Genomic DNA, 14,652 nt, shown 5'->3' with positions numbered 1-14,652 from the left:
GATGCAAAATCCATTGGGATTCTTAATGCTCAGAGAACTTTATATGGAAAAGGGAGTTTGTTTTTTAAATACATGGAATTTGTTTGATTTACAACATAGGAAATCACTAAAGAGATAAAGTAAAAAGTTTAGGATCTTTGTAACTGAAATACAACTAAAGATGATTAATTTCTGTCTCTTCAGAAGATGGCCTCTTTTTTTTTTCACTAATAACATAAAGGTACAAAAATGCTAAAATATCCTATAAAAATTACTTTAAACATGATAGAGCCTAGATGCTGTTGATTTCAAATTCTATCAAAAGTGTAGGCAAGAACTAAAAACTGGATCATGAAATTTTCCAACTCTAGTTGGAAGGGTCAAGTGAGGGGTCAAAACCATCAGAAATGGTCTACAGAGTTTCAGTCAAGAGCCAGGAACAAACCACTGTCATGAATTCCCCTGCATGGATCTCATTTAAAAGCCTGCATGATTGTCAATGGTGTTTGTAGGCAGTGTGGATTTTTTCATGTACTGCCATGATTTGATTATGAAATCAAAGTGAAGTATTGCTCCACTGTTGTGGAGATAAAAGCATTCCCTCTCACCATACATTAACAATCAGCTCATACTGAACATAGTAGAAAGTTAATTAGCCCAATTTAGTATCCTGGCAGTGGACACATTCACCCGACCATGGCCTAGCATTTCTGAGCATTTGTCTACAGTTGAAAGCAATTTTTCAGGAAACTTAATATCAACACCTTAATTAAATTATATCCCTAGCAATGCTGCAGGGCAGGGGAGGGGACAAAAAATGAACAATCATGATTTAAACCTAAAAAGAACTTCAAAAAATATTTAGAAAGACAAAAGCTTTTACACCCAGATCTCCCATGGAAATAAACTTCACAAGACATTTGGAATAAGAACCAGATTTCAGCGGTCTGTTGGATAGAGATAAAACAAAGGTAGAGATCCCTGTGGTCTTTTTTACTTTGTCCATGTTCAGAAACCTAGACATTATTGCGACCATCTGGACCATCAGAAATTAAATACTGTGATAAAAGTAATTTTTTTTTTCTCAGAGATCAAATCGATGTACACCTCTTCAGCAGCCTGACCCTTGCATTTGTGTGCATCTACATGATGCACTTTTACAGCCAATTTCTCTACCTGGGCAGCGATTTCTTGCCACATTTCAGCAGCCCAGACGGGTTTCCCTCTGCACTACCAATTGCTCCTTTTCTGTCAGTCCAGACACAACCACAGAGTGTTTGCCAACACGCACATGTCAGTGCAGAGGTAGGGCACTGTTCATTTCTCTCATTCAGCAATATATAAAGCCAGCAGGCTTTATATATAAAGCTCTGCAACCTGGTGGGCAAAGTGCCCACCACTTCTGAGGTAGCTTGAACCCCTTCGTAAACTCCCAGAATCTCCTCAGCTGGGTTGTAGCTGGCCTCAAATCCTCTGTATCCCAGACTCCAGAAGCCAAGAGGTCATCCTCGAGTCTCTCCAGGTCCCTTCTGCCCTAGGCTCAAGCACCATTCTCCTAGGCTGCAGTGTACAAAACATTCCTCACATCCTGCCCCGTTCTGACTGGCCCAAGGGCCTCTGCACAGGCAATCTCCTGCTTAACTTATTCAAAAACTTCTTGTTGGTCAGGGCCCCATTTGAGATCATTTTCTTCCATGTCACTTGACAGAGAGGGCTGACAGTCTGACTGTGCTCTGGAATATGCATTCTCCAAACCCCACAGTGCCTAGGAAAGTCTGTGCCTCCTTCAATCTCGTTGGCAGGGACATAGCTTCTATTTTGCTGGCCACACCTACTGGAGTCTAACAACTTCTATCCTCCCTTTTTACTCCTAAAACAGAATTTCCTGAGCAGGTCCCTTGACCTTACTTTGCTCTATGGTCTGCAGGGGAAGCTGTGTGAGGAGCAGCTGAGACTGACACGACACCTCACTGCAGCCACAACACGCTCACAAGTGAGAGCAAACTGGGGCCAGGCACTGATCTCTGCTCTGTGGTGACAGTGACAGGACCTGAGGGAATGGCCTGAAGTTGTGTCACGGGAGGTTTAGGTTGGGTATCAGCAAAAGGTTCTTCCCCAGAGGGTGGCTGGGCACTGGAACAGGCTCCCCAGGGCAGTGGTCACATCACCAGCCCGACAGAATTCAAAATGTCTGGACGATGCTCTCAGGCACATGGTCTGACTCTCAGGGTGTCTGGTGCAGGGACAGGACTTGGACTTTGATGATCTTCGTGGGTCCCATACAACTCAAATTGTTCTATCATTCCATGTATTCTTCCAATAGCTTCTTTTAAGGTAAATATTATTACATAGAAGGAAACATTCTCTCTCCAAGGTAATTAAAACATTATCTACTTTTCAAAAAGTGATGTTTTTCATGCAACTTGTCCCCACCTCCTTATTCAGTAAGATCCAAAAGGAAGAAAACAAAAATGAATACTATGTACATAATAAATATCAAGTATTTGCAGTTGGAATATGCTCCAAAATTTATTTTTAGTTCAGCCTTCAAGGCATTAAGAGTCTCTTTCAAATGAAAATATATCTTTTCTATTAACTGCTATTGGCAGTAGTTTTGTGAAAGAGTCCTTAAAGCACAAATTTGCAGAGGCTTCTAAAACTTTTTTGTACTATCGTTGGAGTAATTTTATTGAACAACAACTGATTCAATTGCAAATTAAAAAAATGTACAGAGATCTATTGTTTCCCTTAATAGCCAAAAGCATTTAATTCTAGTTTAGTACCTTGCAGAAACATGCAAACATGGCAGTAATGGACTGGCACACTGACAAAATAACTTCAGGATAAGGAAGTGCTACCATTTATACACCGTAAATCCTTTCCAAAATCATTCCCCCACCCCCATCCCTCCACTTCCCCTCAATAATGGCAGTAGCTTCTTAAAATAACAGCCCATTTGAACACTTGATCTTGTGGAAAGTGCAGCACATGAATGAATCCAATCCTATCATTCCTGAAATGGATCTTTTTTAAAACCCCTTTTTTGTTAGTTTAAGTGCATTTAAACGATCAAATTCCAAGCTGGAAAGCCATGTATTTTTGTTTAAGGAAGCTGGACCAAAAGAAAAAACAACCAACCTATCTGGCAAAGTAAGACTACAATGACAGAGTCAGATTTCCAGATAGGTTCTATTACAACTATGCTTGGCAATAGTCTGTGCTATGTAAGTGGGAGCAACAATGGGACTGTGTCAACTTATGCCAAAGGTGGATTTGCTCCATGGTCTTAAAAGTGATTTATTGTTTATAGAAAGAACTTAGTCAAAGGCAGGGTGACGGTGTGGAAAGTCAACCAAGTCTTAAAAAACTATAAATTCATTACTCTGACAAGGTCTTTGTTAAGTACCTTTTTTAAAGAGATACTGCTGAGGAGTTAAACCTCCTAATGAAAATTTGTAAATATTGTCTCTAAGAAATATCTACCTTAATAGTAGATACCTTAAATTAATGAGGTACTTAGACCTCATTATTTTAAGCACCTCCATTTTATTGCATGTCCACAAGTCACAAAATAAAGGACCTAAATGATAGGGATTAAAAAGGACACAAAGAGGAAATTTAGGAGGTAATGTCCAAAACTGAGCCAAAGCTGGAGCACATCGTGGCAGGACTCAGTGGGATGATACATGCTGTACACAACAGGACCAATAAAGAATACCCTCAGAGCTGGTCTCTGGTTCCTCTGTCCTCTGTTCCAGAGCTGGTCTCTGCTCCTGGCCTCTGTTCCTCAGCTCAAGTATTTTATAATAGGCAGCCTCTAAGCATGAAAAATTATCCTCTCCACATTCTGTTTAAAATAATAAACTATATTACTATATCTCAAAAATCTGGACAGCATTGTAAATTTTGTTTGTAGGATTGTTAACAAAAAGACTGAGAAAGAAAAGTCTTAAAAGAAACACGTCACACCTTAAGGGTACAGACAATAATGGAGCTAACAAACCTGTAATTGTTTCTCCTTTTTGCTTTCAAGCACATTCCAGAGTCTTTAATCACATTATGCAGTGTGTTACATAATTGAATCCACCAAGTTCTTCTGGTTAGTCAGCTTCATCCTAACTAAGTAAACAAACACATCAATATGTACTCACAGGGATCAATAGAACACTCATCCAAAGAGCTCCCTTCCTACATGGCACTGCAGACAACTTTCTAAAATGTAATCAGTAAAACCACATGAGCCTTGTAAGGTTCAACAAGGCCAAGTGATGGTCCTGCACCTGGGTCAGGGCAAACCCAAGCACAAACACAGGCTGGGCATGAACAGACCCAGAACAGCCCTGCCCAGAAGGACTCGGGGGTGCTGGTGGAAAAGAGGCTGGACATGAGCTGACAATGTCAGCTCACAGAAATCATACCCTGCTCTGTACCCAAATAATTCTGTGGGCAGCAGGTCAAGGAAGGTGATTCTGCCTCTCTACTCTACCCTCATGAGAAGGAGCACTGGTCCATCCCACGTCTCTCCAGGTTGTAGACAGGAGTGCTGTGCAGGACAGTGTCAAGCGCTCTGCACAAGTCCAGGCAGGTGGTGTTGTTGCTCTTCCCTCATGCACCACAGCTGGGACCCCACTGCAGAGTGCCCACAAATCTGTCAGCCATTATTTGCCTTTATTGAAGCCATGGTGTCTATCACCAATCATGCCTTATTTTCCATGTGCAAGGCTCATGAGAGGAGGCTTTGGGAAGACCTTGGAGCACCTTCCAGTACCTAAGACAGAACCTACAATAAAGCTGGAGAGAAGGGCATAAAGAGATAGGACAAAGTGAATGGCTTCAAACTGAAAAAGGATGGATTTAAATGAGGTAATAAGAAATCTTTTACTGTGAAAGAGGTGAGGCACTGTAAGAGGTTGAGCAGAGAGGTTGTGGAAGAACCATGCCTGAAGTGTTCAAGGCTAGATTGGACTGGACTTTGAGCAACATGGCCATATGTGGGTGTCCCTGCCCATGGCAGGAGGCTTGGAATGAGATGATCTTTAAGATCTCTTCTAATACAAACCATTCTGTGATTTTGTGAAATCTGAGCACAAGGGTGGACAGCTCCCCCCAAAAGCCCTGTGCACATCACGATTTCCCAGCACATGAGTTGCTGATGTTAAGGTGGGGTAGCCAACAAACCAGCACCATGCTCTTGCAGCACACCAACACACCTCAGTGCTGGGCTGCAGAAGGGTCTCTAAGCAGAGCTTCTGAGGCTTGGCAAAAACAGCTGTGTCAGGCATCTAGGCACATGGCAGGAATGAAGCACTGGCATTATACTGCAAACACAGGAGATGCTGCAGAAATGATGGCTGAACTCCATTTTGTACACACCAAAAAAATACTCTGGAGTGATAAAAACACAAACAAGACACAGCCCAATAGCAACAAGACATGCTGGAGAACATTTCTGCACCACCTTTGGTAGCTATGTCTCTCCAGGTTAGTGTCATTGCTCCCACACCTGTCAGTCTCTATCTTTCAAAATGTAGACAGAAATAACCTGAGCAGGTCTGCTAAATTTCCCAAAGCACTGGAAGCAGAATGAGACTTGACATGCTGTACTTCTGCATCACAGCAACACTGCCTTTCTTTCTTCTCTCTCAAGCTGCCTTTTAAACCTCAATACAGAAAAAATTTTAAAAGTAAATGACAGTCAAATGAGTGCACAGAACAAGAAGCAGCAGAGATCTTTATAGCACTAACTCATATTTGTTCCAAGTAACCGAAAGAAGTATTTGCAACTGCATTATTAGTAACACCATCATTCATATAAATATATGCCTACCGACTTCTTAGTAGCTGCAGTCAAAGAAGGAAAACCGGAATTTTTTTTATTGTAACCATGCAAAGCTCAAAAACTGTTGCACCAATACCTAGCTACATTCTTAGAGTTAAGAGATACTGATAAATTCAGTCTTGGGTGGTTCCCTAGGAAAATCCATAGTATCAATTTATACATGAAACTTGCAAAGTAGGTGTTACACTGGATACAGTGCATACAGAGTGCAGTTTAAGAAGATCCTAAGAACTGAGGTCTGAAGTTATGTTGATTGCAAAAAACATGAAATGTTAATTCAGCTGTAATTCTGAAGATTCAATGGCCAAAAGAAAAACATATGTGTGCAACTTTTAAAAATTAAAAACCTATTAAAGTATGGAGGAGAAAGCCTGTTTGACGTAATTGATGACTTGGACTTCTGCAGTAAGAAATTGCAGGTTATTATGAGTCAATCCATCACTCAGTTCCCTCAGATGCAGAGCAGAAATAGAGCAGATGTAGGAAATTGAACCAGACCAAGAAAGAAGCAGAGTATGACTCAATATATATAATCCAGAGGTAATTTATCAGAACTTCGAGTTTGGTATAAACTGCTTTGTGCTGCCCTTCCAAGTCCTTCTTTTCCCCGTATCTGTCCAGAATTTTATCAAGGTTTTTGTTCTGTCACAGGATACCTATTTCTCACTTATCCACCAAATCATCTTTCTGCGCCATACTGAGAAGAGTGCAAGGATAACAATCTTTTGGCTGTACTTTTCTTAGTGAAATCTTTTATCTTCCACAATTCAGAATGTTTGTGGGAGAATAAGAAGAAGAACAGAAGATATATATGACATATATATCAAAAGGAATCTCATTTACACAAAACTCTCATTGGCACACTTCAATCAAAACAAGGAACGCTTAGCAAATCCTTAGCATCTGTAGGATTTTAAAACTCTTTCACCACAGTTTCAGTTCAGTCAAACCCATTAGCATGAAAATACATCTTAGTTTCTGTCCTATTAAAGTAATAGGACAGAAACTAAGATTTTTTTCCTTGGGAAAAAAATATCCCCAAAGATTAATACCTTTTGGAGTGTGTAATCCACAGAGTGCCATGAAATTTGAAAATACCCTGCCTGAAAAGAATCCCACTCTACCCAGTAGTTTATTAACCTTCAAGTTATCTCAATGGGTTTATGATTTTGAAATGGCATTTTAAAGGTAGAACTAAAAATCAAGACTTGCAGAATGCGTTGTGCTTCAGAAGAAAAAGAAATCTTCATTTTCAGGATAGTATCTGGTTTTTAAATCACAGAAGTGGCAAACTTCTAGGGCTGGGGTTTTCCACGAGCTAAATCACAAGTTTTGGTTGGACTTACGCAGTTTTGCCCTCACTGTCCTGTTTGGTGGCACTGGCTCCCTTTTTACCCAGTAGTGAAGCCACTTTCTCAGGGTCTCCATTCTCCACTGCCTGCAGCAGCCGATCATCATTCTTATTCCACTCGTTGGTCTGAGCAAAAGGAAAAGAAAGGAGAAATATTATCAGTACCAGCTTCATCAACAGGCTCTCCTGAATGATCCTGCATGCATTTATCAGCACTTAAACAAAAGCCCAACACAAAGAAATGGCACAGACAAAGCCGCATAAAAGTAACCTGCAAGCTGTGCAGTAGAGGTTTCCAAGGGTTTGATGGCTTAAGGCAGGACCTAAGTGATGACTGAAGATGAACTGCAACTTGGAAACTGTAGATGAGAAGTGCAGCGAAAAAACCCCTGTATTTTCTTACTGCATTTTCAAACATTCTTCTCTGTTTTTCCAGTCCTGGTTTCCATTTCAGAGCTGTACCGGCCCCATTGGACCTTCACTACATACATCACATGGATAAGCAATGAGGTGCCTCATCTTATCCAGACCCCACCCTAACAACCCAAACCAGCCAAAACTTTCCATATTAAAGGCTTTTCCCAGCTCACATTTTGTAGAGGCTAATGGCTTAATAGACTGCCTTTTGCAGACTGCAGCTAGCTTTATTGAGTTTTTTATCCTGTGTTGGTCTTTAAAATAAACAAACCACTCACACAGTGCTACTGAAAGAAAATAAAACCACCCTACTTTCAGATCTTTCCAAACCTAATCCACTAAATCTTTTTGAACACTCTCAGCAGCTGAATCAAGAACAGGACATGACTTCCCAACTTGATGACTGTCTCTCCTCCTCTGAATGGTCTGAATAGGACAATGGCCTATTTCCTCTAAAAGACTTCCAAGTAGAATCACAAGATCCTAAGAAAACAGAGGACAGTTAACCTTCTGTATTCCATGTGATCACAGCAAAATGAGCTCTGGAAAAGGAGTTGAAAGTTGCACACAACTGGACTAACAACAGTGTTCAGTCTCCAAGAAAAACAATCTGGTGCAGTTAAAAGCTGTGTTTGAAGCAGTGTTAGCACCCAGCTACACGCAGGAGAGTTAACTTCAACAGCTGTTGCTTTCTCTTTGACATCAGTCAGCTCATCTCCAGCATGACGGCCTGTTCATGAGCACTTGATTTGTACACATCCTCTGGAATTATTGAATTCATGTTACTACCTTGAAAAATATTTAATAAAAACCAACAATAACACACACACACCCAACACCTTGTCCTGATGCTCTATAGAGACACTCTTCCTTTGACGTTTCTCTGTCTGGGCTTGAGAGGAAAAGTGAATGATGTGCACACTTATCTGAACTAACCCCACAGGCTGCTCACACCCTGAAAAACAGGAGGAACAGGAAGAAAGTGTTCCAGGTTCAAAGTCATTTAAAAAACAAATTAAAAGAACTATGAGGGAGAGTATGGGCAGGAGAGCAGACAAGCTGGGAGAACACCACCTGGAACCAGGAGTATGAATGGCAGCTCCGACAAAGCAAGTGGCATGCAGACAGAGCAACTGCACTCTGTTATGGCACTGAATGACTGGTGGGTCAGTGCACCCACCAGGTTATAGTCTTTACTCCTATGGCCCTGCAATAAATTTCTATAGACTCTGGAGCACTAATTACATCAGCAAAAAAAATTGTTTCTCTAAGCAATATTTAGACTCCATGACAATGAGTGGCCAGCCAAGCAGCAGGCTCCACCCAGAATGAGACTCATTGCCTATTCTGCATTTGGGGAATTTCATGCTTTAAAGGCTGCCTGTTATTAAAAGCAGATGTTTAAAAAAAATGTATCTCACTTGTAAATAAAAAACTTTAAAGTTAACACTCTTTTTTTGACAGTATGTCTTTTGTTTTGTACTTTGACCTGTTTCTGAGCTTTTTTATTATTCAGTCACGTAAGATATTTAAATACAGGCTATTTGATGAATCAACCTTCATCTACACACACGTCCACTGCAACACTACCTGAAATCACCAATTTACTTTGAAACATGAAATTGAATAAACTACAGGAAAATGTTAAGATCAAGGCCAGCTGAAAATCCTTGGCAGAACAGCTTTCAGGAGAACATTCAGCTTTAGAGTACAAAATGGCCACATCTTCAAGAAGCAGTTTCATGAATATTCCTTCAATAGCCAGCTATTAAATTGAAACATTATTGACATATAATCCAATATTCAGTGTTTTGGTACAAGCAAGTAAGCACACAAATACTGACTCCTGTATTTAAGAAATAATTGAGATAAAGTGTCAATTTCCCCTTTGAGAAGCTTCTGTGGTAACTGTATTCATCTATAATTATACTATCATTAAAATTGCAGACCAAATAGGAATGAACACAGCTGTGTCCCAAATTACCCCTCAGTATTTATGTAGTGAGGAAGCTGCACTGAGGAGATACTCAGATATTGAATGGAGAACCCTGGAGGATTTTGAAAGTGATTCTGATGATGCAAAGCAATGTTCATGCTAACAGTAAACCATTTTATTACATATGGAATCACTCTTTTACAAGACCAGATTCTTTAACTCGTCTTTACTGCAGTATTCCACCATTTCCTTATCCTAAAATGAACACTCACATACAAACACAATTAAGGAAAGACTTAATGAGGCCTCAACTAAAAACTAAAAACTGTTGCCTACTAATCTGTACAGCTAGATCTGTATTTGGCAGTCATTTTAGATTCCTGTTTTCAAGTCTATATCTAATTAGTGTTTCTTCTTTCAAGCACTGTGACTCAAGAGACGTTAAAGGAAGGAGTAATTTTAGATATTGCCACATACCTAAATCCACTTATATTTGTTCTTGCAATTGCATGTTTAACATCCATTACACTACTGTACCTGAAACTTAGTTTTGCTCTGGAAAACAAAAGAATGCACGCAGTTTGTCTTTATCAACGTGCAGCAGAGTTATGCTTATTTATAAATGAAAATATCTGTGTCCTACCCAAGATGTTTAAAAGCCATCACACTCTATTGCTCACACAAAGTTGTTGATCTTTTCATTAAAGCAATAAAGATTCCACTCTAAGGCATCAGTGAAGTGCCATCATTGTAATTGTACATGAAATGTCAATTTTATGCAAGCTACAAAAAACTATTTACACATCTTGTTTTATTTTTGAAATTAAATTATACACAAATCTGTTCACACTGAAGAAACAAGTATGCAGGCATCAATTCTTGTTCAAATATTTCTCTGATAGGATCAAACTGGATTTTTTCCTCCCCGTTGTGCTCAAAGACCAGCTATGCATTTCAAAAGTTAAAGGTACAGCTAATAAAATAAATGGCACAGAATGGACTCTCAAAAACTCATTACAATATGGAATCATAGCCCTACTGTCCATTTCTTCAGGGGAAGAAAAATCTCAAAGGACACAGAATACATATGACACCCAGAAAGACACTGTACCCAGGATTTGGCAAGGAAGTAGGAGATATTTAAGTCAGTAGGGGTCTTAAAAGTACCTCACACAATCAAATATTGCACAGGCACTGCTGTCCATAGCAGATCAGAAAACCCAGATTTCTGAACAGGCAGTAACTGCTGCATTACATTACATTTCTGCAATCTCTTGTAATATTAGCCTGGTTTTGACCCCACAAGTCACACATCATCAAGTACACACCAAGGACTTGGGAGGTAACTTCTGCTGGGATGATGCAAAACACAGGTACTCCCTGTTACTGTTCACTGTAGAGGCCACCTTGAACTGACACCCATCGTGCAGCACCAGCATTTGTCCCTCCTGGAAAACAGGCACATGGGATATGCTCTCTTCTGCCAGGAGCACAGGACGGCCAGCTTCATAAACCCACTGTGTTTCCTCCACTGCAGTCCCCAAACTTTCCCATTTCTGCTGCCTCTTCTTCAGCTGTGCACCACATACTGCCCCCTCTATCTAAAGATTCCTCACTTGCCTTGCTTTCAGATTCCATCCAAATAGCACGGCACCAGCCACCACACAGCCCTTGGGGACTTCAGTTCTGATACACCACTCACTCAGGTAACATAAAAGAGTTTTCTTTTACGTCAGTGAGGCCTCCACATTCTGAGCCAACCTACACAGACACTTCAAACTCAAGGCTAGCACAAAATAGCAGCACAGTCTTCAGGAATATATTGACTAAAGCACAAGAGCAACAAAACCAATAGCTAAGCAGGTACTTTTCATCACCAATAAAGCTGGGGGTTCTTTTGTTTTATTTGGAGATGGTTTTTGCTTGTTTTATGGTAAGACTGCCGCAAATACACAAGTTAGTCAACTGAGTATGTAGCATTCTAGTAAAAAAACCCCAAACCTGAGCATCTCAGCTTAAAGATAAACACATATGTGCAATGAATTTGGAAGACTCTCATCCCAGAAAAGCCTGCACATGAGAGTTCTCTTCACCTCCAACCCCACCCTACACACACCCATCCCACTCCTGTAGGCCACAAGCCAAACAGTTATCAACAGCCTTCCTTCAAACAATTAACATTTTGCAATAACAATGGCTTGTGAACACATGTAAAATTGATGAAACACATATTTCAGCTTCACAGACCACAGCCATTGCTCCACTCAGTACTTCTTTGGGTTTGGGGGAGGGGGAAGAGTTTGTTTGGGTTTTTTAAAATGTGTATCGTGTTCAGTATAGGCACTAATAATGAGTATTACACACACAGAGAAAAAGTAATTTGATCAAAGCTCAAAGTACAAGTTTTTGGATAAAATAGGTGTTTTTCCTAGTAATGTGCAGGGGATCAGATAATCTGTCATTTCTAATAAATGCTAATATACAATACTGACAGCTGAAAGGATGGCATGCTAAAATTCAAGCATCTGGTGGCATTGAACATCCCTCTCAAGAAGCATGTCTTTTATTCTTGATTTTCAGCTTTCAGATGGAAAGGTGTGCTGTAGGGCCTCACTCAGAAGCACCTCCCTGGTAACAGCTCGGTGTTTTTCATACTGATACCCTCATGAACCCAAGAAAGGAGCTGGCAGCACAGAGGTAGCCACGCTTAGGATGCAAGACCACTCCTGCATTAAGGCACTGTATGGTCAGTGTTAATGAAGTGAGGCTGAGAACTTGATTGACTTGATCTACACCACCAGTTTATGACCAGTGGTTAAAAAAGGCAATGCTCGAGCCAAAGCAGAGTGCTCACAGCACCTCCAGTGATCACCATCAGCATGACCTCTCAAAACCATGGCTCCACCACAAGCTTTGGCAGCAGTTACCAACAGCACTGGCAGCTATCGGGTCTCCTGTAAGCCCTCTCTGTGCACAATCTATTTCCAATTTTATCATTGCAAGATGCTAATAAAGTACTTATCATAGCTGTGGGACTGAAACCATACAGTAAAAATCCTTCATATTTAGGATCACACATAGCATGTTGGCAAGTTGACAGATTTTGAGTCCAAAGAGAAACCTTAATATCAAAGCCTATTTTCTTATAAAGCTTGTACTAGCTGTTTTACACATTGTTTTCTCTGTCACAAAGTGAACAATTTACTTTCCAGAAGAGAAGCTGAGGAATCAAAACATGTCCAAAAAAGGTAGCTATTAATTTTTCATCACCACCATATCAGGACATTAAGCCTCAATTGTCTAAGATTACCAGCAATATCATGCAAGAAATAATGTATAACAAGAGGTGATAGTTCTACTTAGCACTTGTACAACGTTTTCCATAAGCAAATATCTGAGCAAACATTAACTGGCAACAACTTCGTTTCTTTATCTTTGGCATGCAGCCTACAGGAGATGATTTAAGTGACCTTGCATTGTTGCAAACCTACTGGAGACAGAGTTATGTTATCTCCACTGAAATCAGAACTGCAGGGAAGCTGAGTAGCAAATTGAAATTCCTGATAATTTCAAACTCAGCAACTCAGTGTCTGAAAAGGAAAGGAATACTTAAAGACTGGCGTCACAAACAAATGCATGGCAAAGACACTGAACACCACTGCATCACAAGGTCATCCACAAAAGTCCACATGTGCAGGACTTCCCAAGAGAGCTTTAAAAACAAGAACAATCTTATTGTACTGAATGCATTCACTAAACAAAACATCCCTTGAAGTTAAAACAACAGATGACAGTTTTTCTTGAAAGAATGGCTTATCTGTAAACACTATAACCTAGGAGGCAGTGGTATGTAGGTAAGGAGCTTACACCTTTCCTGGCCTTCCCATCTGCAATTTAGAGATTGTATTTGCCAGCAGCAAGCTTGGGTGGTGGGAGTGGAAATCTCACTTGCAGAAGGGCAGGATGTTGTTGACCTTATCAGCAACAGCTTATTCCAGTCTGCAGCAGCTTCTCCCAGGACATCCAGAGCCCAGCAGATGCCTGCAGCTGCTGCCTCCCGGGCTCCTTTCAATTGCTGCTGCTCCCAAAGCCCGCCCCGGGCGAAGGCACAGCTCTGTGGCACTGCAGGCTGACCTCTGCTGCACCGCACCGACCAGGCAGCGCCCTGAAAGGCCGTGCCAAAAGATGCTGTGCTCATTAACTTCACCACAACCAAGGTCTAGACCTCTAATTAAGTTGTCAGAAAAGCAAAGCGTGACAATGGCTTTCAAAGTATTTACAGTGATACTATCTAAATGTCACTAATTGCTACAACCCAGTCTTCTCCAGCTTCACTTGACTGTCCATTTTGCCTGTTGCCATCAGTCACCTGATGGCTAATGATGGCTAATAACACAAATTATATTTACATAGGAAGATGAAACATTTGCAGCTCACAAGATTACACATGCCATTCTTTAAAGGTGGAAATGGCAGCAATGAAGTAACCTGTGCACATTTTACAACCAGAATCGTCAGTCTTGCTTCTTGCTATGGCACCTAGCTGGGGTAACTGGCCATGTGAATTGCATGAGGTCTGTTTGATACTGGAGGCTGTACTTGTGTCAGACCATGAATTCCATTTGAATCAGAGATAAAAACACGACAGGGAAGGCAGGAAGCAGTTGGAGTGAATGGACAAGGAATGCTAACAAAAGACTAACGGGCAGATTGTCAGTAAACCTTGAAAATTACCCATTCACTGGGTAGCTTCTGCAGATAAAGAAGTGATTATTATCCAAGCAAACCATTTTTTCATGCTGAACCCCAGAATAATGCAACTGAACAGCAAGTCACTCAGCAGGGCACTTCTATCAGCCAGCGAGGCTGCCCGGAAACTTTCCTGGCAGAAGGGGACCACAAGCTGTGAAAAGAAAGGGTCTTTCACCAAGAAAGAAGGGGGAAGATGACCTGACTAAAATGGTCATCTGAGACTGCAAGTCTGGGGACTGGGAGCGTGGGGGGAGGGAAGTTGTAGAAAAAGTTAGTGTGGTCTTTGCTATGCTCCAAGAACACTCAATGAAAGTCAAAATAAGTTTGAAATGAAAGTGGAAATAAGTTTGCTGTTTTGCTGAGATATTTGTATTTCTT

General features: G+C 40.8%; 1 protein-coding gene across 3 annotated transcripts in view; it reads right to left on the bottom strand.

The window, feature by feature from the left end:
• Positions 1–14,652, bottom strand: part of RAI14 (retinoic acid induced 14) — an 85,504-nt gene that overhangs the window by 30,122 nt on the left and 40,730 nt on the right. For all 3 annotated transcript variants that reach the window (XM_063181335.1, XM_063181337.1, XM_063181336.1), the window contains exon 3: positions 7,165–7,295. In XM_063181335.1, coding sequence (XP_063037405.1) covers positions 7,165–7,295 — 131 coding nt within the window. The remainder of the gene's footprint in view (positions 1–7,164; positions 7,296–14,652) is intronic.

Source organism: Melospiza melodia, chromosome Z, assembly GCF_035770615.1.
Source record: "Melospiza melodia melodia isolate bMelMel2 chromosome Z, bMelMel2.pri, whole genome shotgun sequence".
NCBI classification, from domain to species: Eukaryota; Metazoa; Chordata; class Aves; order Passeriformes; family Passerellidae; genus Melospiza; species Melospiza melodia.
Note: the sequence above shows the minus strand (reverse complement) of the source record. Positions and strands in the feature narration are given on the sequence as shown.